The 27842-nt window shown below is 35.5% G+C and overlaps 2 protein-coding genes across 3 annotated transcripts; one reads left to right on the plus strand and one right to left on the minus strand.

Moving 5' to 3' along the window:
* The first annotated feature begins 652 nt into the window (after positions 1-652).
* LOC101737109 (carnitine O-palmitoyltransferase 1, liver isoform) lies at positions 653-27726 on the plus strand. Of its 2 annotated transcripts, XM_004927137.5 has the most exons (17): positions 653-1010; positions 4020-4172; positions 4418-4554; positions 8119-8227; positions 9219-9386; positions 9644-9765; positions 10658-10859; positions 13690-13889; positions 14719-14897; positions 16459-16592; positions 17415-17440; positions 17523-17585; positions 18168-18349; positions 18991-19196; positions 20463-20661; positions 20887-21047; positions 21364-27726. In XM_004927137.5, exons 2-17 carry the CDS (start codon positions 4032-4034, stop codon positions 21469-21471), a joined length of 2337 nt encoding a protein of 778 aa, XP_004927194.1. In that variant the 5' UTR covers positions 653-1010; positions 4020-4031; the 3' UTR covers positions 21472-27726. The 2 variants fall into 2 exon arrangements, with proteins under 2 accessions (XP_004927194.1, XP_021204329.1); XM_021348654.3 differs by lacking the exons at positions 4020-4172; positions 4418-4554 and having other exon boundaries at positions 672-1010.
* Positions 25163-25480, minus strand: LOC101736978 (uncharacterized). Its single transcript, XM_062671224.1, has one exon. The coding sequence runs from the start codon at positions 25478-25480 to the stop codon at positions 25163-25165; it is 318 nt and encodes a 105-aa protein (XP_062527208.1).
* Positions 27727-27842: the final 116 nt, after the last annotated feature.

The raw sequence follows: 27842 nt of genomic DNA on the forward strand, positions 1-27842 counted from the left end.
GAATATGTACTAAAATAATATTTATTTTGAAATGTAAGGTAGCAGAGATCATTAATTTTGCAAAGTTAATTGGGTGTCATATTCGTCATTTCTTGGGGTATTTATGAAAAATAATATCATTTTAGTGAACAAATATTTGATTCCGTCTCTTTAAAAATAAGCAGAAAAGATGCACTAAGTTTTAGTTGTTCATGACAGCACTCGTTACTTCGCTGGGTATAATTACAAACCTACCAGAGACTTTTGAGACTTTTGCGAGGGGTGAAGTTGTGTGTTTTGTTTTATTTTGTCTATTTAGTGTTTCTCAGGCTTAAATGTGTAATAACGGTGGATTATTAGCTGTTAAATATCTGTGAAAGTTCACAAATGTGGGAAAATGAAACAAAGCCGCTGGACGTAACTTCTCGGGATCCTCCCAAAAAGTCCACTGAAAAAATCTCAGTAAATCACCACCACTTTACTGAGATTATATTGCATCCCATCATCTCATCTCATTTCATTTCATGCCATGTTTCATAGTAATCAACTTCATTTCATTTCTTATTATCATATATATATATTATCATAAAACATATAATATATATAAGATTAGGCTGTATGTATGATGCTTGTGCCTTTTCATTTGGAAAAATAAAACTACTACTACATACCTACCACAAAACGTTTTACATTCGCTCGACCGAGCTGCGAGGCATTTGTTTCAGAAATTAGAGAGCATTCGGTGTTGTCGATCGTAGTAGTGTGTACGCGTTAAACTTGTTGAGTTATATTCTTTAAAAAATTTGTTTCGAATTTTTGTACAGCAGCTTGACTTTTTCAAAGCTGTTTACATCTATTTAAATTATACTTCGTTTAAAGTTAGATACCTTTCAAATACCTTTCAAAATGCTTAAGACTGGTATATAAGTTTGCTTCTTCAGAAGGTACTGTTACTATTGGCAGTACCTGCACAGTTTTTTTTTTTTCTACCCTGGTCCCTGGTGCAGAAAAGTTTCTTGCGGAATTAATAGGTAAGATAATTTCTTCTTATAGTGATTACTTTTAGGAAAAAAGCGAACTCATTTAAGACTACGATCATTAAATGCTATTAGCAATTGTACTAGAATCTACGTGGATAACATGTGACCCACACACAATAATTTAGTTTAATTTCTATTCGAATTTAAATCGGTCCGAAGGCGAAATGTGTTTTAGGCTATGTGGAATATTTACGTAAAACGTATGGATGTTGTATTTCTGAAATTAGACTTTGACACCTGCTAAGCGTGTGTGCGTGTTGTATATTCGAACACATATATTTATATCCTGCGAATGTGTGCCACGATTTCACTTCAACCATAGTTTTCGTATCAAATATGTTTAATTTAAAAGTCAACACTACTTTTTATTCGCAAATTAGTATTACAAACAACAGTTTTTGAAAAAAAAAACTGTTAGATTTCATTTTTAAAAAATCTTATTTTTTCTAGAAATTTATGAATACCCTCATTACATAAATGATTGTTTCATGAAATGTTAAGTAAATCAATCAATAGTGAAATAATAATTCTTAAAACAAACTACTTAATATGCATATATTATTTAGTTCGTACTATTTAATGTATACTACATTTTAACTTAGACATAGGTAGGTAGCTTACAATTAAACCTACCCAATTAAATCTCAAGTTTACATTTTTGTCTTTATTACTTAGATGGGTGGACGAGCTCACAGCCCAACTGGTGTTAAGTGGTTACTGGAGCCCGTAGACATTTACAACATAAATGCACCACCTACCTTGAAATATAAGTTCTAAAGTCTCAGTATAGTTACAACGGCTGTCCCATCTTACAAACAGAAACGCATTACTGCTTCACAGCAGAAATAGGCAGGGTGGTGGTACCTACCCGTGTGGACTCACAAGATGTGCTGCCAACAGTAAAGATGACCAACTTGTATTTTGCATATTAAACTACCCACTCCTAATTTAAAATAAATTCTTCAGTTACTCAAATTTTACCAACAAACAAATGTAATTTTACATGAAATAGAAGTCTATTGTAAAAAACATTATCTGAAAGAAAAGTGATTGTTTTTTTTTCTCTTGTCTCGCAGCAATGTGCTTTTTACACACAATTAGATGTCCAGTGACACATTTTAGTCCACTGAGTTTCTTGTCGGATCTTCTCAGTGGGTCACATTTCCGATCTGGCGGATTCTGATTCTGCGAAGATTCTGCGAAGCACTGCTCTTGGTAGGGTCAGGTCAGGTGTTGGCAACACTTCGGTTTGAGCCCCGTGAGCTCACTTACACACGTTAGGGTGAAGCTGAAATAGCTTCTCAAGGCTATCAGCATAGGTAGGAAAAAAAAAAAGTGATACCTTCATCTTTTAATATAAGATTTAATTTCTATTCTGTAGGTAGTATACCTAATACTGTGCCTCCTTAATCTAGTAAACTGTACTGCTCCTGTGCCTCCTAGGTCCGACGCCAATTTATTGACATGTGTCAATAACCTGGCTTGGTATTTTTTGCTGTAAGCTACTATTTCCTCTTTCACTGTGGGAATATTTAGGTCTATTTGTATGATCTTGTTGCTTATGTGATGCAGTAATCTTAGCATTGTTCTGAAAGTTTTATTTTGAAACCTTTCAAGGATCTCGACATTGCTATTTCTGGCAGTTCCCCAAAGCTGTATGCCATATGTCCATATTGGCTTTAAGATGGTTTTGTAATTTAAAATTTTACTTGTTGGCGAAAGTTGGGATTTCCCTCCAGTCAACCAATACATATTTGTTAGCCTTATGTCTAATTGTTTTCGCTTAGACCAGATGTACTTTTTTAAGATTCGCTTTAAATCTTGTTGAAGAAGGAAATCTCATAGCTCTCAGGAAACAAAAACACAAAGAGATAGTAGGGAGACATTTTTTTTGTTGAGATTTCATTCCATTTGTTCAGTTATATTATGTATTGCCCTCTAGATTGCTTGCCTTTCCAATTTTAATTAACATTTTACCTACTTGTGTGAATGGTATAAGAAGGCCTCCTGGCCAACTCAATGCACCCTAAATTCAGTTCTTGGTCCACTCTGGTATAATGACTTAATCTATTCCTAACAACTATTGTACACAAAAAAGTTTTCATGATAATAAATAATTAAATTTTAAATAACTTATGATTTAAATTAAAATATTGGTATAATTGCTACAATTTAAACAGGTTGGATCTGTAGAGTATATAAAAAAATAAAAAGAGTATTAGTTTTATTTGTGCAGTAGGGTAAATAATTCAAATACCAAATAAAGGAATCGAAAGTGACAAAAGAGGAATAGATTAACGGGGCTAATCTAAAAAACTTGATGTTGAATGTCCAATATTGATTTTATTCTAATGAAAAAAAACCACGACATATTTATTCAAACAAATTTAGATTGAAAGTTTCATTTAAGTTCTATAATCTTACTGAAGAGTTTTCCAACTGACTATTAGAAAGTTAGAAACTCCAGGAAATCCTAAGAAAGTTAGTTGGATCATCAATTGTGGCCAAGATGGTCAATTCATGTGAAAATTTTATTTTGGTATAGTCTCCTCAAAGAATGGATTACCATATATAGAAGTTGCCTAGTATTACCATATACTAAGAGCACGATACAATTATTAAAGTATCTATTAGTAAAACTAGTTTTAAAACACGTGATTACTACAAACAATTGTGACTGAGTAATCTAATCTTAAGTTTGTCTACTGATTATTAACTGTCATTGCTTTCTTTAGTCATAAATTATGATTTAATTTAAAGTTAAATCAAAGAACGAAATGTGCATAAAATCTATAGCATAGTTTTTAGGGCTGCTTCACTGCAGTAGGGTAAACAAATGCGAATTTTACGTTTCAAACGCAATTGACTATATGAGTCGCAGTGCTAGCGCGCGCTTAACCTCAGGCGAACCGCGAGAACCTAACAATTCAGAACAGTTTTACCAGATGTGGTAGGTATCTAAAACATTGGTCTCCTGAACACTTTTCTCTTGTTCGACAGACCTAAAACACCATGGCAGAAGCTCATTCGGCTGTGGCATTTTCCTTCGCAATAACTCACGATGGCTGGGATGTGAATTTCGACCGTGAAGTCCTCTACCTAGTTTGGGAATCGGGTGTTCGATCATGGAAGAAACGTCTTGCTCGTTTTAGGGTTAGTAATTTATATAATTATTTTTAATCATGTTTTAATGATATCAAGTTGTAGTAAAACATTGCTAATTATTCTCATCTTTTTTTTCTTCTAAATTCTTAAAGGGTTTCATCTAAAATTATTGAAATATTTAATTAATTGTGTAACATCATCACACCACATTCAATAACTGTACGCATTAATTACTAATAAAATGTAACATACATGTCGAAAAAAGAATGATAAACATAGGGATTGTTCCACAGAACAATGTACTGAATGGCGTGTACCCAGGTCATCTGCAGTCACTTTATGTGCTGTGGACACTACTTGTAGCTGCCCATTTCAGTAACTTCAACATACCATTTGGCTTAGTTGATAAAATGATAACAATAATGCCAAGGTGAGTAATTTCGCATTTTGTTAGACAATAAAACTTTTACACGGTAATTTAGTGCTAATTTTAAAGTCCATTAAATATACCTGGCGTGTCTTTCGAAGAAACTGTTTCTAGAAATAATAAAACTCGGAGGTATATACGTTTTAAAGTAAAATGTAATAACATGCAGGCTGGGTAGCGGTGTTTTTGTTGTGTGTGTACTATGGAGCTCCGAAAACCGGTGCGGCGAAAAACAGTGAGCCCGTTGACTCATCTTTGCGTATATAAAAAATGCAAGACTGAGAGATCACAATGTATGAGACTACGACGATAATATTGATCCGCTCGTCTGAAAATTTGAAATAAAAAAATAAAAACAGCAAAAAGGACAGGCGTTCCCCTTTTAATGTCGGCAACCTTAAATGCTTAAATCTCGATCGATCTTCTTTCCATCTTAAAACTCGAATTCGAATTAATTTTTCAATCCGTGTATTATATTTAGCTACATTTCTCAACAAGGGTTTTGATTTCAATAAAGAAATAAATAGGACGATGTACATTCTTGAAAAGCGGCCCTTATTCAGATAACATAAAAAAATATTGAACAATATCAAGCGAAATAAAATGGGACGTGCGTATGAACTCTATCGAGTCAAAAAATCATAAAACCTATCCATCAAACACGGAATTTGTCTAAAAATAAAGAAAACGATAATTATTATCATTAATAATATAATTAATTACTATATTTTATATAGTAAGACCTATCAAAATGTCGTTACCACACGGAGTCATTGTTCCGTGTGTGATCATTATCTTGACTGCTATCAACAGGATTTGAATTTATCAACTGAACAATGTAACGATTAGGATACATTCAAACTTTGTTTTGCTTTGTAAAATTTTTGGTTACCTCAAAGATATGCTGCACAATCTCATAATATAATATGCCCATTGAGTGTCTCGCTGGATCTGCTCAGTGGGTCGCGATTCCAATCCGGTGGTCGATTCAGCGAAGCACCGTTCTTGCTAGGGCTGATGTTAGCAAGTCCTCTCAGGTTTTGAGCCCCGTGAGCTCACCGTAGTTAGAATAGTCCTTTAGATTGTCAATAATTAGGTGAGAAAGAAATAAAATAATAATGTTAGGAGTGACAAAAGTTTCTCAACTTCTGAAACTATTTCTAAAAAAATATATGTACAATTTCTTTGAAATAGGCTATAATATAAAACAGTATGAGCGTCTTGTAACTAGGATGCTATTGTATAAATAAACAGATAATTTAAAATTTGCCAACGCGTCGTTTGTACAGCTAGGGTGTTATTAGGTCAGGGCCTTGCCGCACATTACATCCGATTACGCGGAGTTGTCGAGACCTTCTTGAATCAGGATAACTTGTGAAGATAACTGAATGATTGTCGACATTTATTAACAATCTTGGAACGACCAAGCAAGTTCCATCACGGAACCGCTAAGGGTTGCGAATTTGTCCGAAACGACACAAAGAATATGTTCTAATACATAGTATGAATCGTATGAAAATATCATAATATTGTGATTTGTCGTTTCTGATTTAGAGGAAGAAGAGTCTGTTGCTATAATTTTAATTGAAGCTTTGACCTCAACTCTGAAGTAGGTCGAGTTAGGGATGTGTCACGCCGATTACCGATCAACAACAAATGAGCTCCTTGCCCATTTTGGCAGTAAAAAGATCCGAATTCAAACCGAGAATGTAAACCTCTTTATTTCACTAAAAGTCTCCAACTTCAGTTGTACCTGTCGCGACCCTAAACTATGATTCAAATGAAGAACATATGTATAATTGGTAAATTACAGATAATTTTCTATAAAATCGATGTGTTCTCATTACGTACGCGCGTAAGTAAAATGGTGTCATGTTAACAACTGCCCACGCGTACATTTAACTTTATCACGTTAGGTGTTTAGCGTTAACCTATTCGGTTTTGAGTCTTACTTTTTTATAAAATTAATATAAGAATACCAACGTTTTAAATACATATCAATAATATTAATTCCTATAAATACTTAGGTGTAGGCAGAAAGAAATACTTTTGTTGCAAGATGGTTCTTAACGTTCCTTAACATAACATGCAAATTCAAAGTGGAAGCCAAAACTTCAAATTTGTTATATAATTGCTTTAATTAATATGTTTGTTATGTAATTAATAACTGAAATTCAAGTGTGGTAAACTATTCAACCGGGCAGTGGAAGGTTTAATCATGAACGATTAATTAAGGATGTGGCGTTTAAGAACGCACATTTTTTATGATGCGTTATCCGGAATGCACGACATGTTGGTAGGTTTACTTTTACTGGTGGTAGGACCTCTTGTGAGTCCGCACGGGTAGGTACCACCGCCCCGCTTATTTCTGCCGTGAAGCAGTAATGCGTTTCGGTTTGAAGGGTGGGGCAGCCGTTGACTATACTGAGACCTTAGAACTATATCTCAAGGTGTGTGGCGCATTTACGTTGTAGATGTCTATGGGCTCCAGTAACCACTTAACACCAGGTGGGCTGTGAGCTCGTCCACACATCTAAGCAAAAAAAAAAAAATTGAAGATAGTCTGTGACATTAAGATAATTACCGCCAAAAAGACGAAGACATGAAAAGAACCATGTAAACCGCTGCAAAGATACAACTACTATTACATCGATTGTGGTATTAATTAAAAGTTGATCGAAAAATATGACTTTCACGTGAAATAAAGAAGGGACTCTATTCGGAGTCCCTCAAGGAGAAAAACTCATAGCACACCAACGCGTTGACACTATGACATAAGTGACATTATTTTTTAGTTCACGTTAGAGTAGGTATTGTAAAATCTTTCTCAAGTCAATATTTGTTCGATGTTACGTCTCTTCCTTCTTCTCAAACATTTTTCTCTACTTGCTTTTCTAATCTAGTTTTCCTACTTGACTTTGGTACAATAGTTCAATCACGTCCAGCCGTGTGCTTACCGATTCACTACATCCATACGAAAACGAGAAATACAGCTACCCACCCTAAAAGGATTCTCATCACAGCGCTACAGTTAGAAATTGTAGTAATTAAAAACTTTTAACTTAGTCAATTGCGACGTAAAATTAAAATAATCAGAAAAATACTCTGGAATTGACAATAACTTCATTAGTTGACGCCGAATAAAGATGTAAATAATTCGTCTAAATTGACCATGTCTTATGTACTTCTTTTACGCTGCGACACTACTATAGTGACAAAATATATTTTTATACATAAAATCTTGTTTATCGGCTTTACATTATCCACCGATTTTCTCGTTGAATCTTCTCAGCAGGTTGTGATTCAGATCTACCTGCGAAGCACTGCTTTTGCTAAGGCTAGGTGTTAGCAAATTCTTTTAGATTGAGCCTATGAGCTCACCAACCCGTCTGCTCGTAGTTGGAATAGTCCTTTAGGCTACCAACTAATAGATAGGGAAAAAAGTATTACATATTTTAACTTTTCCGTATCCGGTAATTGTTTCGCAAAAATTTTTTATAAAGTAAGTAATTAATATGTATATGATTAAAATGAGTAAATATTGTTTTTTGTTTTTTTTTTATTCAGCAATTCAACATGGGCCCAGGTAGTAGCGTGCTTCTTAGTAGCGCTCACCATGTGGTTTATCGTTATATTTTTGATGAGATATCTGCTGAAATTACTGCTTATGTACAAGGTAATTTACAAATGATCAATACATCCCACACTAATACAATTTGATATTAAGCGATCTTGGTCAATTAATCACTGATATTTTTTCAAAATTCTCAGAACTAGGTACTATTATAATTACATACGCACATACGTAATTCGAGTTACTTGATGAAATAATTAATGTCCATAGCAAAATCTTTGAGCATTGCTTCCTGGAAATGCTTATTATAATTGCACCTGTCTATAATTAATGGAGTGGACCGTGTTTTCTGATGGTAGGGCTGATATTGGAAGACCGTTTTTGACGTCCGTTGTGTATAAAGCAATGCACCTTTTTTTTGTTGCTTAAGTGGGCGAACAAACTCACAGCTCACCTGGTGTTAAGTGGTTACCGGAGCCCGTAGACATCTACAACGTAAATGCGCCACCCACCGTGAGATATAAGTTCCAAGGTTTCAAGTACGCATTACCATATACCAGTGCTCAAATCCACGGGCCGGTACCAATATTTCCTAATGAAATACGTACTTAACACGTTCTCACGAACGACTTCCATGATGGATGAATAATATAATGCAATCGTATCATCGCATCCAACATGTTTCTGCTACGAAGCAGTCAAGCGCTCCAGTTCGAAATGCGGAACAGCCGTTATACAATAAAATTGAGACATCGATTTCATGCATCAAGGTCGCCACCTTCCACATAATATTGTGTGTGACCTTCCATTCGTGTTGTGATGATTATCACAACTTAATCACTTAACGCCATTTGTTCTGTGAGCTCGTTCACCCTCCATCTAAGCAACAAAAAAAAATACATTCCCGTACAGATTGCAGAAATATCAAAGCGCGATAAGCAACTAATTCTAGAACTTTCTTTTGTGATTGTTTATATCATTTACATCAAAAACTTTAGACAATTGCTAAACAGTTTTGACGGCTTACTGCAAGCAATGTACAGTTTAAAAAAAACATTTTGTGACTTGACTTTTACGTTGGCTTCTTGTTCAGGGTTGGATGTATGAGTCACGTGGTCCCGGTGCTAAAATATCGTTAAAGACCAAACTGTGGGTGAGCGTCGTGAAAGTACTATCCGGATGGAACAAACCAAAGTTGTACAGTTTTCAAGGCTCTTTGCCCAGACTCCCTCTGCCGGCTGTTGAAGATACTATGAATAGGGTGAGTGACGAAACTAAATCGAAAGCGCTGTTTTAGAAATTGGCAGTTTGTTGTAACTAACAAAAAAATGTATTACGAACAGAAATATAAAAATATGAAAATTTATTTGTATTTGTATTGTGGAGTAAATAAATGCAATTATTATTATTATTAAATAGTTATATTTATAAATAAATTATTTTTCATGAACGTCAACTGAAATTGACAATTGATTTGGGCAAAAGCTAGTTTTTTATATAATCAACCTTTTCTTTCAGTACCTACTCAGTGTCCGACCATTACTTGACAATGATAATTACAAAAGAGTGGAAAAATTAGCTGTAGAATTCAAAACAAAAATTGCGGTTAAACTACAGAGATATCTGATACTCAAATCTTGGTAAGTAACAGTCATGTTCATAACTTCGTATAAGTCTAATCTATCGATATCTCTATTTAATATTTAAACTACGGTTGTTGGAGTTTTATACACATACATTGCTTTCCTCACGAACGTTTTATTCTATATATCATGTATTTGTACAACTATTTTCTTTTGTGCTTCGACAGTTATGATTAACTACCCAAGTAACTAAAGTTTTAATTAAAAGATTCATCAAAATCTCACGTCAACTCAATTAGATTAGAACGTAACATTTAAGCTAATTTCTTAGTGTCTGCCACAAAATTTTCGACCTACAAGTGCGTAAGAATGCGTTTGTAAATAACCTACTCGCTATCAGACCGAGCCTTATCGAAAATCCGTAAAATGAGCCCGAAAAATGTGTTACGAAACGATAAGTGTCAATAATAAATTAGGCCCAATTCATTGCGTGCGCTGAGAAATAAAAAATGAGATTTATTTTCCGTGGTTTACATTATTGCTACCACACTCTAGTCACTGACCGATTGTCGATAAGCACGTCTAGACACAACAATTGAATTATCTACGTTGATTCAAGTACTTACTACTTTCATTTCAATAAGTAGTTTACTTAGTAATGATCTAAAACTTCGCAGTCTTATAATAATGATGATAATACAATAACGAAATCATTCGTTGCTTCTCTCGCCCGCACTTTCTATTATTCACATACATGCTACTTCACTCGGGCGTGGTCAGTACTCTATTCATTTATTTTATAATTATTTTGACATAGCAACACCGGCACTATTGGAAACTTGCTTTTTAATATTATTTTATACGTTAAGTGTATCCTTGAACGGGTTTGATTTATTAGGCGAGGGCTATTGAGGATTGAATTCCATAATAAATGATATCGATTTTACAGGTGGTCTAGCAACTACGTATCGGACTGGTGGGAGGAGTATGTTTATTTAAAAGGTCGCTCACCCCTGATGGTCAATTCCAATTTCTATGGAACAGATGCTATTTTATTGAGACCTACACAGATACAAGCGGCCCGTGCGGGCGTCATCATCCACCTCTGCTTAAAGTTCCGTAGGCTTATCGATAGTCAAGAATTGGAACCCGTAAGTTCATTTTAATTTAATCAATAGTTGGATGTGTTTATAATTAATCATCACGATACATATTGTATATGTATGTGTGTCCTTTACATTAAAAATCAACAAATGATCAATCAACAATGTAAACGTGCGATAAATTCCGTTACTTGAAGGTACGGTGACTTCAGATAAACGAAATTCATTACAAGGTGCAAGCGATAACTATTAATATTTTTTGTTTATTGTTAATATGGGTGGACGAATTCATGGCTGGTGTTAGGACCTCTTGTGAGTCCGCGCGGGTAGGTACCGCCCGCCCCTCCGCCTATTTCTGCCGTGAAGTAGTAATGCATATCGGTTAGAAGGTCGGTGTAGCCGTTGTAACCCTTGTATATCTCAAGGTGAGTGGCGCATTTACGTTGTAGATGTCTATGGGCTCCGGTAACCACTGAACACCGGGTGGGCTGTGAGCTCGTCCACCACCCATCTTAGCAATAAATAAATAAAAACTGGTTTTAGGTAGTTACCGGAGCCCATAGCCAACAACAACGTAAGTGCCGCCATCTCTATACACGAGTTTTAAGTCTCAGTTTTATGGTACAACGGCTGCCCCACCCGCCGCTTCGGTACGTGTTTCGCGGCAGAAGTAGGGAGGGTGGTGGTTGGTACCTACCACCTGTGCGGGATCACAAGACGTCCTAGCGCCAGAAACATTTTATTGTGAACTTATTAATTACTAGCTGTACCCGCCCGCTTCGCTGGGTATTGAAAATTAAAATTATTATTTCTCTCACCCCCACAAACATTCTCATCATTAACGCCCCCGCAACTGGTGTAGGGAGTCCAACACTCATATAAATATTAGCCAATCCTTTAAGTACATGTATTTTCTACACGGATACCAAGTTTCAAGTCAATCGGATGCATGGCTCAGTAGTTATAACAGAACATCCGTAAAAACCACTGTAGATTTATATATTAGTATAGATATATCTCTTTATATTTATATATCTATATATATATAGAGAGAGAGACTATTCTTTATTGTACACCAACAAAAAAAAGAAAGTACAATTGGCGGTCTTATCGCTAAGAGCGATCTCTGCCAGACAATCATCAGGTGGAAAAGAATCATTAAAATCTATATTTACTTAGTTAATAGACAAATGATTTACATCTTGTTTATATTTTTGTTATCTGTTCATATCGTTCTTTTTGTCGTTTTGTAATTAAATCATCTGAGCGATATCCACCTTTCGAGTGCAAAAGGTTGAAATCTAAAAACATATAAAAATGTTTTTGTGCGCTTTAAAACAAACACCTACGCGCACGTACCTGCCATGATTTCCAGCCAAGATAATTACAATGTAGTAATCTTTATCTTGAAAGGTTATCGCTTTGATAAGGTCCTGACAAGTTCGTATATTGCTTTTACGCCTCCGTTTACTGCGTTTCTTAATTTTTCCAAAAACAATGACTACCACCGTTCTCTTTGTCTATATCTATACTAATATTATATATTATATAACGGCCGTCTGGTGTAGTGGTAAGTGACATGGTCACTACACAAGGGGGTCGCGGGTTCGAATCCCGCCAAGGGAAGATATTTGTATGGTAAATATAAATGTCTTTTCCAGGGTTATGGATGTATATTAAATATATGTATGTCTATAATAAAAATCTTACATTTATTTCCGTTATCTGGTACCTGTAACACAAGTTCTTTACGAACTTATCACGGGACCAGTTAACGTGGCGTGATTGTTAGTAAATATTTATTTATTTATTTATTTATTATAAAGAGGAAAGATTTGTTTGTTTGTTTGTTTCGAATATGCTCCGAAACTACTGGACCGATTTGAAAAAATCTTTTTTCATTAGAAGCCGACATTGTCCCTGATGAACATAGGCTACTTTTTTTAATTTTTTTTTAATTTTTTTTTTGTTTCATGTGTGTTTTAATGTTTCCGAAGCGAAGCGAGGGCGGGTCGCTAGTATAAAATATACCTTGAACACTTAGTGATTTGTCGGTCAAATAGATCTTATTAGATAAAAGATTGTCCAGCTATTATTTATTTTCTTTATTCGGAAACTACGGCTTGTTACTGTATGATTAGGGTATTATTGCGGACATCTCGTATGAGGTTCGGCTCCCTGTCCAAAAAAAGGGTATTATCCGGTTGGCGGTGTATCGCGATTCCGTCCACCAGGGTATCCCAGGCCCGTGACGATGAATCGACGACTCTATGTCGGTTTTCTTACGTGTGTGCTGCGCGTCTGGTTGTAGTGTTATCGCGGTGACCCTACAATTTTAAGCTCGTGAGGGGATCGGATGCTTGAACGAGAATGCAAGGAATTCGCTTAGTAGGCGGCCGCTACCTTCTTAGCAGTCGGACAACGCGCGTTCCCACGACATGAGGACCTCGCAGGAAGAGTTCTATAATTATTTGTATGAAGGTGTGCATAGTCTCCGGTAACCGCCTAACACCTATTTAAAATCTCTTTGACTACAAAGGAGCTTTGGCCTTATCCGTGCTGTATACCATACTTGGTATCGTTCGACTTTTTTATTTATTTTTTATTGCTTAGATGTGTTGATGAGCTCATAGCCAACCTGGTGTTGAGTGTTTACTGGAGCCCATAGATATCTACAACGTAAATGCGCCACCCACCTTGAAATATGAGTTCTAAGGTCTCAGTATAGTTACAACGGCTGCCCCACCCTTCAAACCGAAACGCATGACTGCTTCACGGCAGAAATAGGCGGGGTGGTGGTACCTACCCGCACGGACTCACAAGAGGTTCTACCACCAGTAATAATTCCCAGATCGACATTGACGACCGTTATTTTCAGATAATGCTACAAAACATGGTTCCCCTGTGCTCCTGGCAATACGAGCGCCTTTTCAACACGGTACGCGCGCCTGGCATCGAAACCGATAAACTTGTGCACTATCAAGACTCCTCGCACATCGTGGTTTATCATAAAGGCAAATATTTTAAGGTGTTGGTTTACTTGAGGGGTCGTCTGTTAAAACCGGCAGAAATTCAAGTGTGAGTATTATTTAATTACTTGTAAAGAAGCATTGCATTGTAATCCGAACGGGCAGGCAACACCATTTCATTGCATTGCATGTCTTATTTAAAAAGGTCATAGACGCCGTACTCACTGTCAAGCCTTAAGGACGAATAAAAAGATTTTCATTGTTAGACAAAAGCTAGGCATATTACTAGCTAGACTTATTTATATATATATATATCTAGTAATATTATTAATTACACCGATTAACATCGGTTGAGCATTTCGCTCATCCGCACTAAATCTATTCTACTAAAAGCGTTTGGTAGACACATGAGATCACATAATATTCACATTCCCCGAGTCCTGATCTAAGTGAGCCAGTCACCGTCAACGCCCTAGACACGTCCTTACAGATCCATCAGATCCAATAACCCTTGCATTAGACACCTTTAGCTCTAACACTAAGAATAATGACCCGGTAATCGTACTCGTCGAACTCGACAAAGAGGTCGACGTGCAACCTAACCCATGCATCAGCCCGCTGAGTTTCTCGCCGGATCTTCTCAGCGGGTCGCGATTCCGGTCCGGTAGTAGATTCATTCGCGAAGCAGCTACTCTTGAGCTGTTAGGTCTCCTTCGGAGGCGCTTGGGTAGCTGTTAGCAAATCCCACCCCTCTTGGCTGAGCCTTTGCTCGCCCACCTGTCCTGGTGAAACTGGAAAGGCCTCCGGGCCACCAGTAGTCCTTCAATCATAAAAAAAAACCACACAATTGTGATTTCGTTACTATTAATCAATTTCAAATTTGAAATATTAGTTTCCTCGTCTCCTTGAATAAAACTCGTTTCATATTGTTTTCGTAGGCAAATACAACAGATACTGGACGATAAATCGGAGCCGGCGATCGGTGAGGAGAAACTGGCCGCACTAACCGCCGGAGAGCGAACGCATTGGGCCCAAATCCGACAGACGATGTTCAATCGCGGCCACAACCGTACATCCCTGCATTGCATTGAGCGCGCTGCCTTCACGGTCAGCTTGGGTGAGTTCTATTAGAAATAATAATGTTAATTTTAAATGCCCAGCGAAGCGGACGGGTACAGCTAGTCTTATAATAAATCACAGATTTCGCCAAAACTACACAATAGATAAATAATATTAAAGACAAACAATATTAATCTATTTTCAATTTGATCAGACTTTAAACAATAACAAAAGTTTGACAATTGATAACAAACAAAGAGTATATTTATATGTATTGTGTCCAATACATGGTAGTGTGTGTAATATTTTCTTTATTGATTTAATGTACATTTTATACATTATTGTAAAAAAATATTAGCATTGTGCACTTCTTCTTTATATTCTCTACTAGCTGACCCGGCAGACTTCGTAGTGCCTCAATCGATAAATAAAAGACCTAAACTTTTGTATTAAATAAACAAAAGGAACCCGACGGACGAGGGACACATCGAAGGAAAAACAAAATTGTAATTTTTATTTTTAATTCCGAGCATTTTCATATTTATCTACCTTTTAAACCTTCTCTGGACTTCCACAAATAATTCAAGACTAAAATTAGCCGAATCAGTCCAGCCGTTCTCGAGTTTTATCGAGACTAACGAACAGCAATTCATTTTTATATATATACATAGATATCGAAGGATGAAAGGCTTATTTGGTTTAAGCGACATTTCGCTTAATACGCGTTCTTTTTCTTTGTAATTAAAGTTGCGTTTTATTTGTTATCAGTATCAACAGTTCAATGTGTTTAATTGAACTTCAATTAAGCTTACTCCATTCAAATAGCTGAAGAAGTCTTTTGTTATGATATTTTTTGAATAGTTTTCCTGTAAAATTTCAAAAATGTCGCTTAAACTAAATAGCTTTTTACCAATCGATATCACCTAATGATCAATATCTTTAATCTCCATTTTATCGTATTACTAATGTGCGAATGGATTTTAAGCCATCAGGCAATACTAAAATAATTTAGTGATAAAATGTTTTTGTTATAAACCCCTCAGAGTAGACTGATAATAACTAAAAATTTTTTACCATCAAGATGTTACAATCACTAAATATCAGTTTTTAATTTATTCATTACACCTAGAAGTGTAGCATACTTTCCGTAGAGCTTTATTGTATTCTTTGGTTGTATACATAACAATTTGAAACTTTTGTCTAGTTTGTAATAGACAAAGTGAACAAACGAATTTACCAAGTCTCTATTTGTGTTAGACGACTACAAAAATTAAATTAATTGTACTGAAAATGGAGTGTGTAAGCCTTAGATCTTCTCTTGACAGCTAGTAGTTAAAAATTTACCTGTGCTATTTGGAAACTAATAATTATATTATCTATCTATTAATTCTGGTATAAATGAAATGATAATGAATGTAATATGGATGCAAAATCTGAAGTAAATGAAATAAATAGTAATGTAAACAACAATTATTACTAAGAACATTTCTCGGGACCTCTCTGTAGAAAAGTGAAGCTTGGAGCCTCCGACCGTGAAGATAAATCATTATATAAACCCTTTGCAGGGTCTTAGATTTAAAGAAAAGACAATAACCTAATTATGTTGTTGTTTTTTGCAGACGATATGGAATATGGCTACGACGAGACCGATCCAAAGAAGCTGGATGAGTTTGGTCACGTGCTACTGCACGGTAAAGGATATGATCGTTGGTTCGACAAATCCTTCAACTTATGTTTTAGTACTAATGGCTTCGTAAGTAGACTTCTGACAATAAACAAAGATAGACGTTAAAGTCCCGAGTTCGGATTTACATTTAATTTCCGATTGAACACCTTAAAATTTTAATGAATTCTAATAATTCTTGTTATATGTCTATGCAATCTTTAAGATAAGATTTTTTGATGTAAAAACTTGTATATCACCTTTGATATTTGAAATACCGAAGAGAACATAAAATAAAAGCAAAATACAATAATAAATAAATAGAATTTCACTTTTACTGATTGTGAATGGCAGACATCTATACTAATACAATGGTTTTTACGGATGTGCCGTTATAACTACTGAACCATGCATCCAAATGACTTGAAACGTGGTATCCATGTAGAAAATACATGTACTTAATGGATAGGCTAATATTTATATGAGTTTTGGACTCTCTCATAATAATGACAATAAATAATAATGTTAATTTTAAATGCCCAGCGAAGCGGGCGAGTACGGCTAGTGTTTTTATATAGATAAGCAGTAAAGTTGACAATCTCATGAATTCCTTAGACTCTGTACAGAGCATAGTTACATGTTGTCGACAAGAGACTCGCTGTCCGGCCGCCGAGAAAGTGTGATCACAACAAATTGAATGCAAGATTACAACAATTATCAATGAAAATCATTCATTAGCAGGATAAATAAACTAATTTTTTTACTATCTAAACCGAATGCCATTTCAAAGCTACATCGTGCGCTTCGGTCACGATCCACTCGGTAAACATTATTTCAGCGGCCGGACAACTGCAGTACCACAAAGATTTGAATATTCAAAATAACATAAATTTTTTTTTTTTTTTTTGTCAGGTTGGATTCAATGCGGAACACAGTTGGTAAGTAAACTTTATATTATTTAATACGATCAGTTTAAATGTACTAGAATGTTTTGTATTGTATTATATTGTTTTATTCTAGGGCCGATGCGCCTGTTATGGGTCATCTTTGGGAATACGTTATTTGGTCTGAACTTGAAATAGGGTAAGTCACACAATGTCATAATAGTTTTGAAGAGTAAACTTTGTTATAGTAAAAAAAATATTAATATATATTTTAGAGAGGATAAAAGAAGATTATTAATTAATCAGTATACAATGGTATGCCCCAGATCACCTGCTGTGCATATTCTGTACAAATTTACAAATAAGACTTTTTTTTGTTTTGTCTTAGATGGGTGGACGAGCTCACAGCCCACCTGATGTTAAGTGGTTACTAGAGCCCATAGACATCTACAACGTAAATGCGTCACCCACCTTGAGATATAAGTTCTAAGGTCTCAGTATAGTTACAACGGCTACCCCGACCTTCAAACCGAAACGCATCACTGCTTTACGGCAGAAATAGGCGGAGTGGTGGTACCTACCCGTCCGGACTCACAAGAGGTCCTACCACCAGAGATTTCAAAGAAGTAATATAATATCCCAAAACCACTGAAACTTAAACCTTATGTAGGCTGCGATATTCGCCTAACAATTTCCTTCGGCTCTGATAATTGCTTTACATTCGGTATGCGAGTTGGTTATCTGTCCTTTATCACATACAAAAATAACCTTATTTCAACAGGTACCAGCCGGATGGCAACACCAAGGGCACTATTGTTACTAATCCGCCAGCGCCAATACGTCTCCAGTGGGAGTTAAATAAAGAAGAAATATTAAGCGCCATTGATATTTCGTATAGCGTCGCTCATAAACTCCTCAATGATGTAGACCTAAGGATTCTGATGTACACCAAATATGGAAAAGGTTTGTATGCGAGACATTTATTTTAGATAATTTTGTTGTTAAATAGTGGTCGATTTGTACCATGTCTTATTTTTTTACTCGTGATCGGACAAAGCACCTGACAGCCTTTTGTGATGTTAAGTAGTTATCCTAGATAATCTGATGGCTAGCATTTTAAATGTTCCACCAACCATTGTGATCATAAGCGACTGCCCACTGAGTTTCTTACTGAATGTTCTCAGTGGGTCGCGATTTCGATCCGGTAGTCAATTTTGCGAAGCACTACTCTTGGTAGAGCTAGTGTTAACCAATTCTCTCAGGTTGAGCCCGTGAGCTCACCTATCCGTCCGAGCGTAGCTGAAATAGCCTCTTAGGCTACCAGAGAATAGGAAGGGGGAAAAAGACTCATACAACGAATGACATTCGCGTAAAGAAATTACTGATCAAGGGCAGTAATGGTAATTGTATAGTTTGTACTCGCATAGACGTGATCCACCATCTTGTTCTAAAGTGTACTGAATATTTTATTTAACCACTACTTTAATACAATATAGATCTCGTGTCTTGGAGGTAATCGCTTAATATTAAATGGGATGTGATGAGAAATTTAAAACAAAAGAAATGAAACATGATGAACATCTATAACTGTTTGTACGTTGCAGGTTTCATGAAGAAATGCCGCGTATCTCCGGACGCATTCATTCAGCTGATTCTCCAACTGTCTTACTACCGCGACGCAAGCCGTTTCTGTCTCACGTATGAGGCGTCTATGACCAGATTGTTCCGCGAAGGTCGCACGGAGACAGTAAGATCCTGCACCATTGAAAGCACCGAGTGGGTCCGCGCCATGGAAAATCCTAACAGTAGTGTAAGTGATCGTTTAATAATAACTAGGTGTTACATACTAAATCTCTTCTTCTCTTTTAAAAGAGCTTATTTAAGCGAAGGTTAACCCTTAACACAAGGCTTACCGCATGTGCTTTACTTCTAAGATAATATAAAACACTGGGTGTATATACGGAAAGTGGTACACTGAGTGTGGTACTTTTCAATTAAAGAATACTAGTGGTAGCCCGGTAGTCGAAATTCGACTATAATTAATTGAAATTATAAGTTTGTACACTGTTATGATTCTATTTTCAAAGACTATTTATTATACTTCTATAATCACAAATTTCGCCAAGACTATACATAGAAAAATATTAATAAAGACAAACAATATTTAATATATTCTTAATTTGACCACAGACGTCAAGAACAAAAGTTTGACAATAAATAAATAGTATGCATGTGTTTTGCGTCAAAAACATGGTAGTGTGTGTAATGTTTTTTTATTGATTCAATGTATTTATTAGGCATAATTTAAAAAAAATGTTAACATTCTGCACTCCTTCTCTATATTATCTATCAGTGTGAGAAATTTCATACTCTTCCGTCCGCGCAATTTTCGTAAAAAGGGATACAAAGTTTTTACTTCACGTATTAATATATAGATTATATTATGATTGAAAATGCAATGGTATTCACATCCAAAGCACAAAAAAAATTTATTACATTTTACACTCATAACCGGCAGGCTGATTATTTTCAATATGAATCTGGTACAGACTGCTTTGATATCGTAGACACTCGCAGTTCAACTGATTACATTTTTTCATTGACACTATAAAAATTACTCGCACATAAACTTCTTAATCTATTGTATTACCTGGGCACTAAGATTATGAGCTCTATGGACTAGTAAGCTACGACACCAGCGCTAGGTATTTTATTAGGCGTATTCTCACTTTTTATTGATAAAAATCTTAAAAATCTCATCAGCTGGTGAATCTACCAGGAATTAAGGAAGCTCAAGTATATTGTTGCCCAGAGTGTGACCAGTGGTTTTCCACTAAGAAAGATCTGAGAAAGGAGTATGACATTTTCAGGGCTTATGTATATTATGAGTTTCTTTATTACATCCTAAGTTAAGTGTCTGAACAAATTTAGATGTATGTTATCAGTCAGGATCCAGAGTGAAACTGGTTCTAGTTTGTGTTTGGCCGAACAGTCGTTTTTATTTTAACATTAAAATTATATAGGTTTAATTTTGAGGAAATAAAATTCAATGTTGAAACTTATATTTTGTTTTTAGATCGAAGAGCGCATGGCGTTATTCATAAAAGCCAGTAACAGACATCAGCTCGGCTACCAAGACGCTATGGCGGGTCGGGGCATCGACCGCCACCTTTTCTGTTTGTATGTCGTCGCTAAATATTTGGAACTCGAGTCGCCCTTCTTGCAAGAAGTCTTCAATGAACCATGGCGTCTGTCCACCAGCCAAACACCCTACGGTAAGCAATAAAGGATGTATTGAAATCATTGCAAGCAATGAATTCTGGGGGGGTATTCAATTAAAAAAAATGTCACTCAATCATTGAATCTTACCTATTGCCATGGGCAACCACAACGGCAGTCTAGTCAATAATTTTATTTTATTGTTGAAAACTTTAAAAAAAACATTATTTGTTGTTATAATTATTTCGTACAAAAAAAAATCAAAGATGTTGTTTGCTTAGGTCAAACCAGCCTCCTGGATCTGAAAAAGTATCCTAAATGTGTAAGCGCGGGTGGTGGGTTCGGTCCCGTCGCGGATGACGGCTATGGTGTCTCGTACATCATTGTCGGTGAAGATACTATATTTTTCCACGTCTCAAGCAAGAAGAGCTGCCCAATAACCGTAAGTTGAAATGTGTCACTTTAAAAAAACCACAAAGAAACATGAGAATTCAAAGTTGAAATACAATTATTTCATCAAATGAATCCCACAAAAAGCTGTAATCAAATTTTATTTTACAATCAGCCATCAATAATGAACGGAAATTTAAATGTAAGTAGCAATTTTCTCAACAGAACTTAATAAATAGGTAATAACATTACTGAAAAAACATGATTTTCCGATTTGCTATTTCAGCTAAATCATTTGCTAGAATGTTCGAATCCTTTGTGTATTAATACGTTTCGATTTTTTTTATTTAACTATTTTATTTTTGCAGAGTTCAACGAACTTCGTGAAGCAAATCGAGAAATCCCTTCACGACGTTCAAACATTGTTTAATGATTACAACAAACTGAAGAAAACCAACAAACCGATAACAGACTAATTCAAATATGTCGCTTTGATAACCAACCTTGTATCAATTTAAATATTTTTCACATTTTATCTAGAATTCATACAAAAACAATCTCCACAGTGTTATCCTATTCTAATCTTTTGAAAACATAAATATTCTAATCAATTTCAAACTGAAATAGTTCAACGAAAGGCAAGGAAGATTTGTTCAGAATCATTAATTCTCGACTACATTTATAGTGATATGTTGCAATAGCATTTTCAAAAACAGAATTGAGCTAATTAAAATTTGGCGCTAATAGTACATGTTTATTACCCAATTTCCGAACAATTTATATTACGTTATACAAATCTATTTAAATCTATACATATATGCTATACAAATCTATTTAAAATTAGTTTTCTTTTTTGCCTTTTCATATATATTTTTAAATTAATACAACAACACAAAATAGAAGCGAATAACTTAAATTAATACAACAACACAAAATAGAAGCGATTAATTTAAATTAGTCTGCACTTTGTTTCGTAATGTAAGTTTTTAATTATTTTTCTTTCTTATTTTAAAACGTGTTATCTGTATTTTAGATTTAAGTAAACCACTCAAAGTATAGTAGTATTTCATAGTGGATTTTTTTCTTTGCCTGCTTTTTGTTGTTGTTGTTCCGTGATGTTTTGAATGTATGCTATTGATGTTGTCTTTCAAATGCCCTAACAAAATAGGCACCGATTTTAAAGAATTAAACATTTCTACAAATTTAGTCCTGTTTCTCAATATAATTTTAATAATCGGTTTACTCTATGGAACTGTGGAACAATACTCGTTAAGAATTATCTTGAATATACTTTCATCATTAAAGTGAAACGACAAACCACATTCTAGAATATTCCACAGCAGAAGAACGTACGTACGATTTTTATTCAAGTTGCTAAATAATAAATAGAGAAACAATAAGGCGTTTAAGTGAAATACATTTAAGACATCGCGAAATATCTAAAAGTTCTTTTACCAAAACTCATTCCTTATAATAATATATGCTATAGGAGTTTGCAGATGCGTAATGTGTATAAAAACAAAATTCATATCCTTAGCTGAATATACGATACGAGACTAAGTTATTGTCGTCCAAGTAATGAAGACTGTTTCTACTGAATTTTATAAAGAGATCTATAATTATTTTATAAATTTTATAAACTCTGTTACAAATATTATCATTTCAATAAAATTACAAACATTGTTAGTTTAAATCTAAATACAATTTGATCCTTACTAAATTTAAACCATTTCTGTACCGCAAAGTTAATTAGGACGACAGTAATTCAGCTATTGATATAAAATTTAAAAAATGGACATAATCTACCGACAGAATGACTGGTCCTTCAGAATATTCTAGAGTCACCATTCTCCTGGCCTTTCCCCCATCACCTTGGGTCGGCGCAACATGTTTTTTCCATCCATATTCGTATCATATTCGCTCACTCCCCTCTCACACCGATCATTTTTCACGCAATCCATCCATGTTTTCTTAGGCCTACCTCTTCCTCTAAAGCCTTCCTTCATACATTCATACCTAAAACTCTCTTAACAACCTCATTGTCATTTTGTCTCGTTACATCTCCAAACGCGCACTTCTCTACTTCTGTCACAGGTGTCATTTTCAGACTTTTCCTAACATATTCATTCCGTATTCTATCCATTCTCGTTACTCCACACATCCATCGCAATATTCGTATCTCTGCTGCGCCTTTCATCCACCACTTTAGTAGTTCAACAAACTGATCCATATAAGACTGCGGGCCTTATTAAAGTCTTATATATCTTCACTTTTACCTGCCGCCATTTTAGCTGCGTCAATTCTGTGCCTCAAAGTACGATCCAATTTTCCTTTGCTTTGGATAACGGACCCTAGGTATTGGAAGTCTTGACGTACTAGCAATGGTGCTCCGCCGAGAGCAATGTGTGTAAAATTGAAGAGACCTGCATCGCCATTTCTCTGGTATTTTTTGCCGACGAGCACTATGCCAAGTACAGCACTATACCAAGGGGTCTCTTCTTGTATTTCCGACGACAAGGCACCGATACCTAGTAGGAAGAGATAGCGCTTGGTGTAAGCCCACCGCCACATTGAACTCGTCGGAATTCTCTGCGGCGGTTCGTACTTACGTCCCGGATCGTTTGTACATGGCACAGATTAACCTCACATACTTACCAGGTATACCTTTATCATTCAATGCCAACCAAAAAATTGCTCTAGATACCCGGTCGTACGTTTTTTTCCAGATCAACGCACACCATATGCAGATTCCTGTGCACATCGCGACTTTTTCGCACATTTGGCGGAGTGCAAATATGGCGTTTGTTGTCCCGCGATCAGACACGAACCCGAACTGGTTTTGAGTGATCTCACTTTCATCTCGCAATGGCTTCTCTATCACTTTCTCCCAAACTTTCATCTCGCAATCGTTTCTCTATCACTTTCTCCCAAAGGTTCATCTCGCAATCGCTTCTCTATCACTTTCTCCCAAACGTTCATCTCGCAATCTCTTCTTTATCACTTTCTCCCAAACCTTCATCTCGCAATCGCTTCTCTATCACTTTCTCCCAAACGTTCATCTCGCAATCTCTTCTCTATCACTTTCTCCCAAACGTTCATCTCGCAATCTCTTCTCTATCACTTTCTCCCAAACCTTCATCTCGCAATCGCTTCTCTATCACTTTCGCCCAAACTTTCATACTATATGATATAAGCTTTATTCCCCGATAGCCGTCACAGTATTGCACATTCCCTTTATTTTTGTATATGGGCACCAGAATACTGGTGCTCTATTCCGTAGCGATCACTTCTTCTTGCAGCAGCGTATTGAAGAATAAAGTCAGCAATTTCTATCAGTCTTCTCCCAGTTTCTTCAATACTTCCATACCGTATACCGACTGACCCTTCCGATTTTTCGTTTTTCACACTTCTCACTGCTTCTCTAACTTCATAAACGCTGATTTCATTTACAAGCCCCGACGTTCTCTGTCTTCCTATTAATCACCCTATTCTAGTCATTCTCCTCATTCTTTAATTTTTCTAAGTATATCTTCCAGCGCTCTGTTACTTCTTTATCTTTCGTTAGAACTTTACCTGTCTCATTTTTCATACATCTAACATGCTTAATCTCTTTCGCTCTTTCTTCACTAGCTCTTGTCACACGGTCAAGTCCTTTTGTCCACGAGATCCATCTAAATCGGCACACAACCGTTTCTGAGCAATAGATCTGGCTATAGCGACCGCTTTAGTGGCCTTTTTTTCATTCTCTTAAGACTCATTCTCTTGGTTTCCCTTTCACTTTCATTTCCTCTTTCTAGTTGCCAATTTTTAAATGCATTCTTCTTTTCTTTCAGTTCCTTCTGTATATTCTCATTCCACCAACATGTATTCTTGTCTATTATACCTTTCTCTTTTGATTCGCCGAGCACCGTCTTAGCTTCCTGTCTTCCTGACATTATTTGCTATTTTAATCCGACAATCGTCGGTAGATTTCTCTTTTATATCCTTCATTTCTAACACGTTTTCTATTCTTTTCTTCTTAAATCGACTAGCACACTCATCTGTCTTTAGGGACTTGGATCTTGTCTTAATGTCCATCAGTAATAGTCTATGCTACGTCACCAATCCTTCTTCCGGTAGTACCTTGCTGTTTTTGACACAGACCTACTTACTTCTTCTAATCAGCAATTAGTCAATTTGTGTCGCGTGGTTACCACTCTTATAGGTGATAAGGTGTTTAGGACTTTTCTGGAACCACGTATTCACCACTGCCAGGTTAAAGGCGGTCGCAGCTTGGAACAACTGGTCCCCATCATCGTTGCGGCTCACATACTTCCATCCTCCATGCACCCTTTCATAGCTCTCATTTGTAACTCCCACATGTCCATTAAAATAACCTCCTATACAAATCTCTTCACTCTCTGGAATTCCAATCAGAATACTATCAAAATCCTGCAAAAACTTTTCTTCCACGTCCTCCTTGTATCCGGCTTGAGGCGCGTACATACTTATAACATTCAAAATAACACTTTCACAAACTAGTTTCACTGTTATTATCCTATCACTCACTCATTCTTAGGACATGCGCCACGCAATCTTTCAAATCCTTATCTAACACTATTCCCACAACTTTCCTTTTTCCATCACTTCCTCTATAATACAACTTATATCCTTCACCAATCTCTCTAGCTTTCGCTCCTTTCCACCTATTCTCTTGAAGACATGCTATACTTATTCTTCTCCTCTTTACACATACGCTAGCTCCCTTCCTTTACCAGTTATATTACCCACGTTCCAGCTTACCTACCTCAATCTCACCTCTCTCACATTTTATTCCAGCTTATATACCTCAATCTCACCTCTCACATTTTAGACTTGCGTCTTACATCGCATCCGCTCGTGATGCGACAACCCCCATCTAATTTCCACAGAGACCGGGTGTTGCAACTGCGCGTCGCCTGCTGGGGGACGCCCTGGCCCTTTCAATTTTCTTTTTCGCTTTTTCTCATGTTGCTCTAATTTTTGCCATAATTTTTATGACCGGCCGTCTGCCTGACGCCAACCCTCCTTGGAATTGCTTTTATTGACCTTTGGCCTAGGTTGGCTTTGGTCAGGCTTTGGTTCTTAGTCGCCTTCTACGACACCCATGAGTTAAGCTTGGTTTGGGAGTTTTCTTACGCGCCCACCACAAACACAAAATACTCAAGAATATTCGAAGCCAAAGAAACTACATTCTTATGTATGGGAAAGATAATATGGGAACTAAGAAGGGCGGATCAAAATTTCGTAAAACATACTTTTATTATTGCTCCCCAACAAAAACATCTGCAAACTTCCTTAGCATATCAAAATTAAAAAATATGTCATTATTAAAAGGGGTTTTGGCAGGTAAAGTGTTTAAACAATGCAATTTTTTTTGTTAGGTTAAGTATATTGCTAAATATAATATAATAATATTAAGGTGGCAGTTTTCAAATGAATATATTTTTTGTTGTTTTTTAAAGAAACGTGTACAGAGACAGGGTTCAAAGTCTAAAGTTGTTATCCGAATAAATGTAACCAATTTTTAATATGTCTACCAAAATATATTTTTTATACTCTATAACCATAATAGTCAATGAAAATATTAAATTATATCTGAATACTCTCCTTAAAAGTTATACTCGAATACATAAAATGCTAGTGTTACTTTTTTGATAGAAAACATAAAAAATGTAACCCTTTTTCGCACGGACGATTTAAAAACGTTGTGTTAAAACTATGCGTTGGCGCTTTTATAACATTCTCGATGTGACGTAATCTGTAACGCACAACGCTTAGCGTTCAAAATGCAACACTGCGCGATAAAAAACGTCGTGTTTTAAAAGCGCTGACGTATGAACATATACTAGGAAATGCATCTGTTCTATTTGAACGCTTTTAACGCGTGCTAAAAAAACTCCCGTGCGAATGAGGCCTTCATTTACAAAATAAGCATACACCGCAATATGCTTCCGAAGCCTGCGGATGTTTCTTGAATTGATTATTAATATCTGGAATTATAAAAAGAGCTTAAAACTATTTTAGCTGAAATATTCATTTTGAAGACATTTTTAACGAAACTGATGAGTACAAAGATTATAGTGCCTATTTTTTTCTCTAGTAATAAATGGATCATTTTGTATATACAGGATTAAAAAGAAACCTTACGTTAATTATTCGAGTAAAATAGCACGTAGCTGGATATTTTGAACAATATTAAAATGCAAAGGAATACATGTTGTAATTATTTATTCAAAAATTGCATTTTGTTTTGTTTTGATTCCATTTAAATTTGCAAAAATGAAAAAAAAAAAAATTAGGTCATTTTAATTCATGATTACATACTTTACTCATGTTAACTGTTTGACGCTTGTTATTTTTATTATTTGTAACTCAGTCTCTGACGCAAAAATATATTATTAAATCATTTATAAATAAAGCATAATTTATTTTACGTCCATATTAACTTTATGAATTACGTATTTCTGTATATTGTAAAAAAGATGAAAATATAAATTTTGCTTTTAAATGCATTTTATGAACTGTTTGTATAAAAATATTTCAAGTTTCCATAAATCAGTTTTGTAATGTTTTTTTTTCTTTTTTTCTTTTACCGTATTTTATCTTGTAAAGTATTTATTGTACGCAGTCAATAAGAAATTTAATAACTGTTATTTAAAAACAAATCATGAATACTCTGTGAAATAAAATATTTTTTGTCGTTTTACTTATTTGATTAATTTAATTTTTTAAAATAACATTAATTCCTGCTTTCCTTGAGTAACTTGTGCATGAAAGGAATCTATAAAATAACGTACACTCTACTCATCTATTTCACTACCTGCTA

This window comes from Bombyx mori, chromosome 1 (assembly GCF_030269925.1).
Source record: "Bombyx mori chromosome 1, ASM3026992v2".
Lineage (NCBI taxonomy): Eukaryota > Metazoa > Arthropoda > Insecta > Lepidoptera > Bombycidae > Bombyx > Bombyx mori.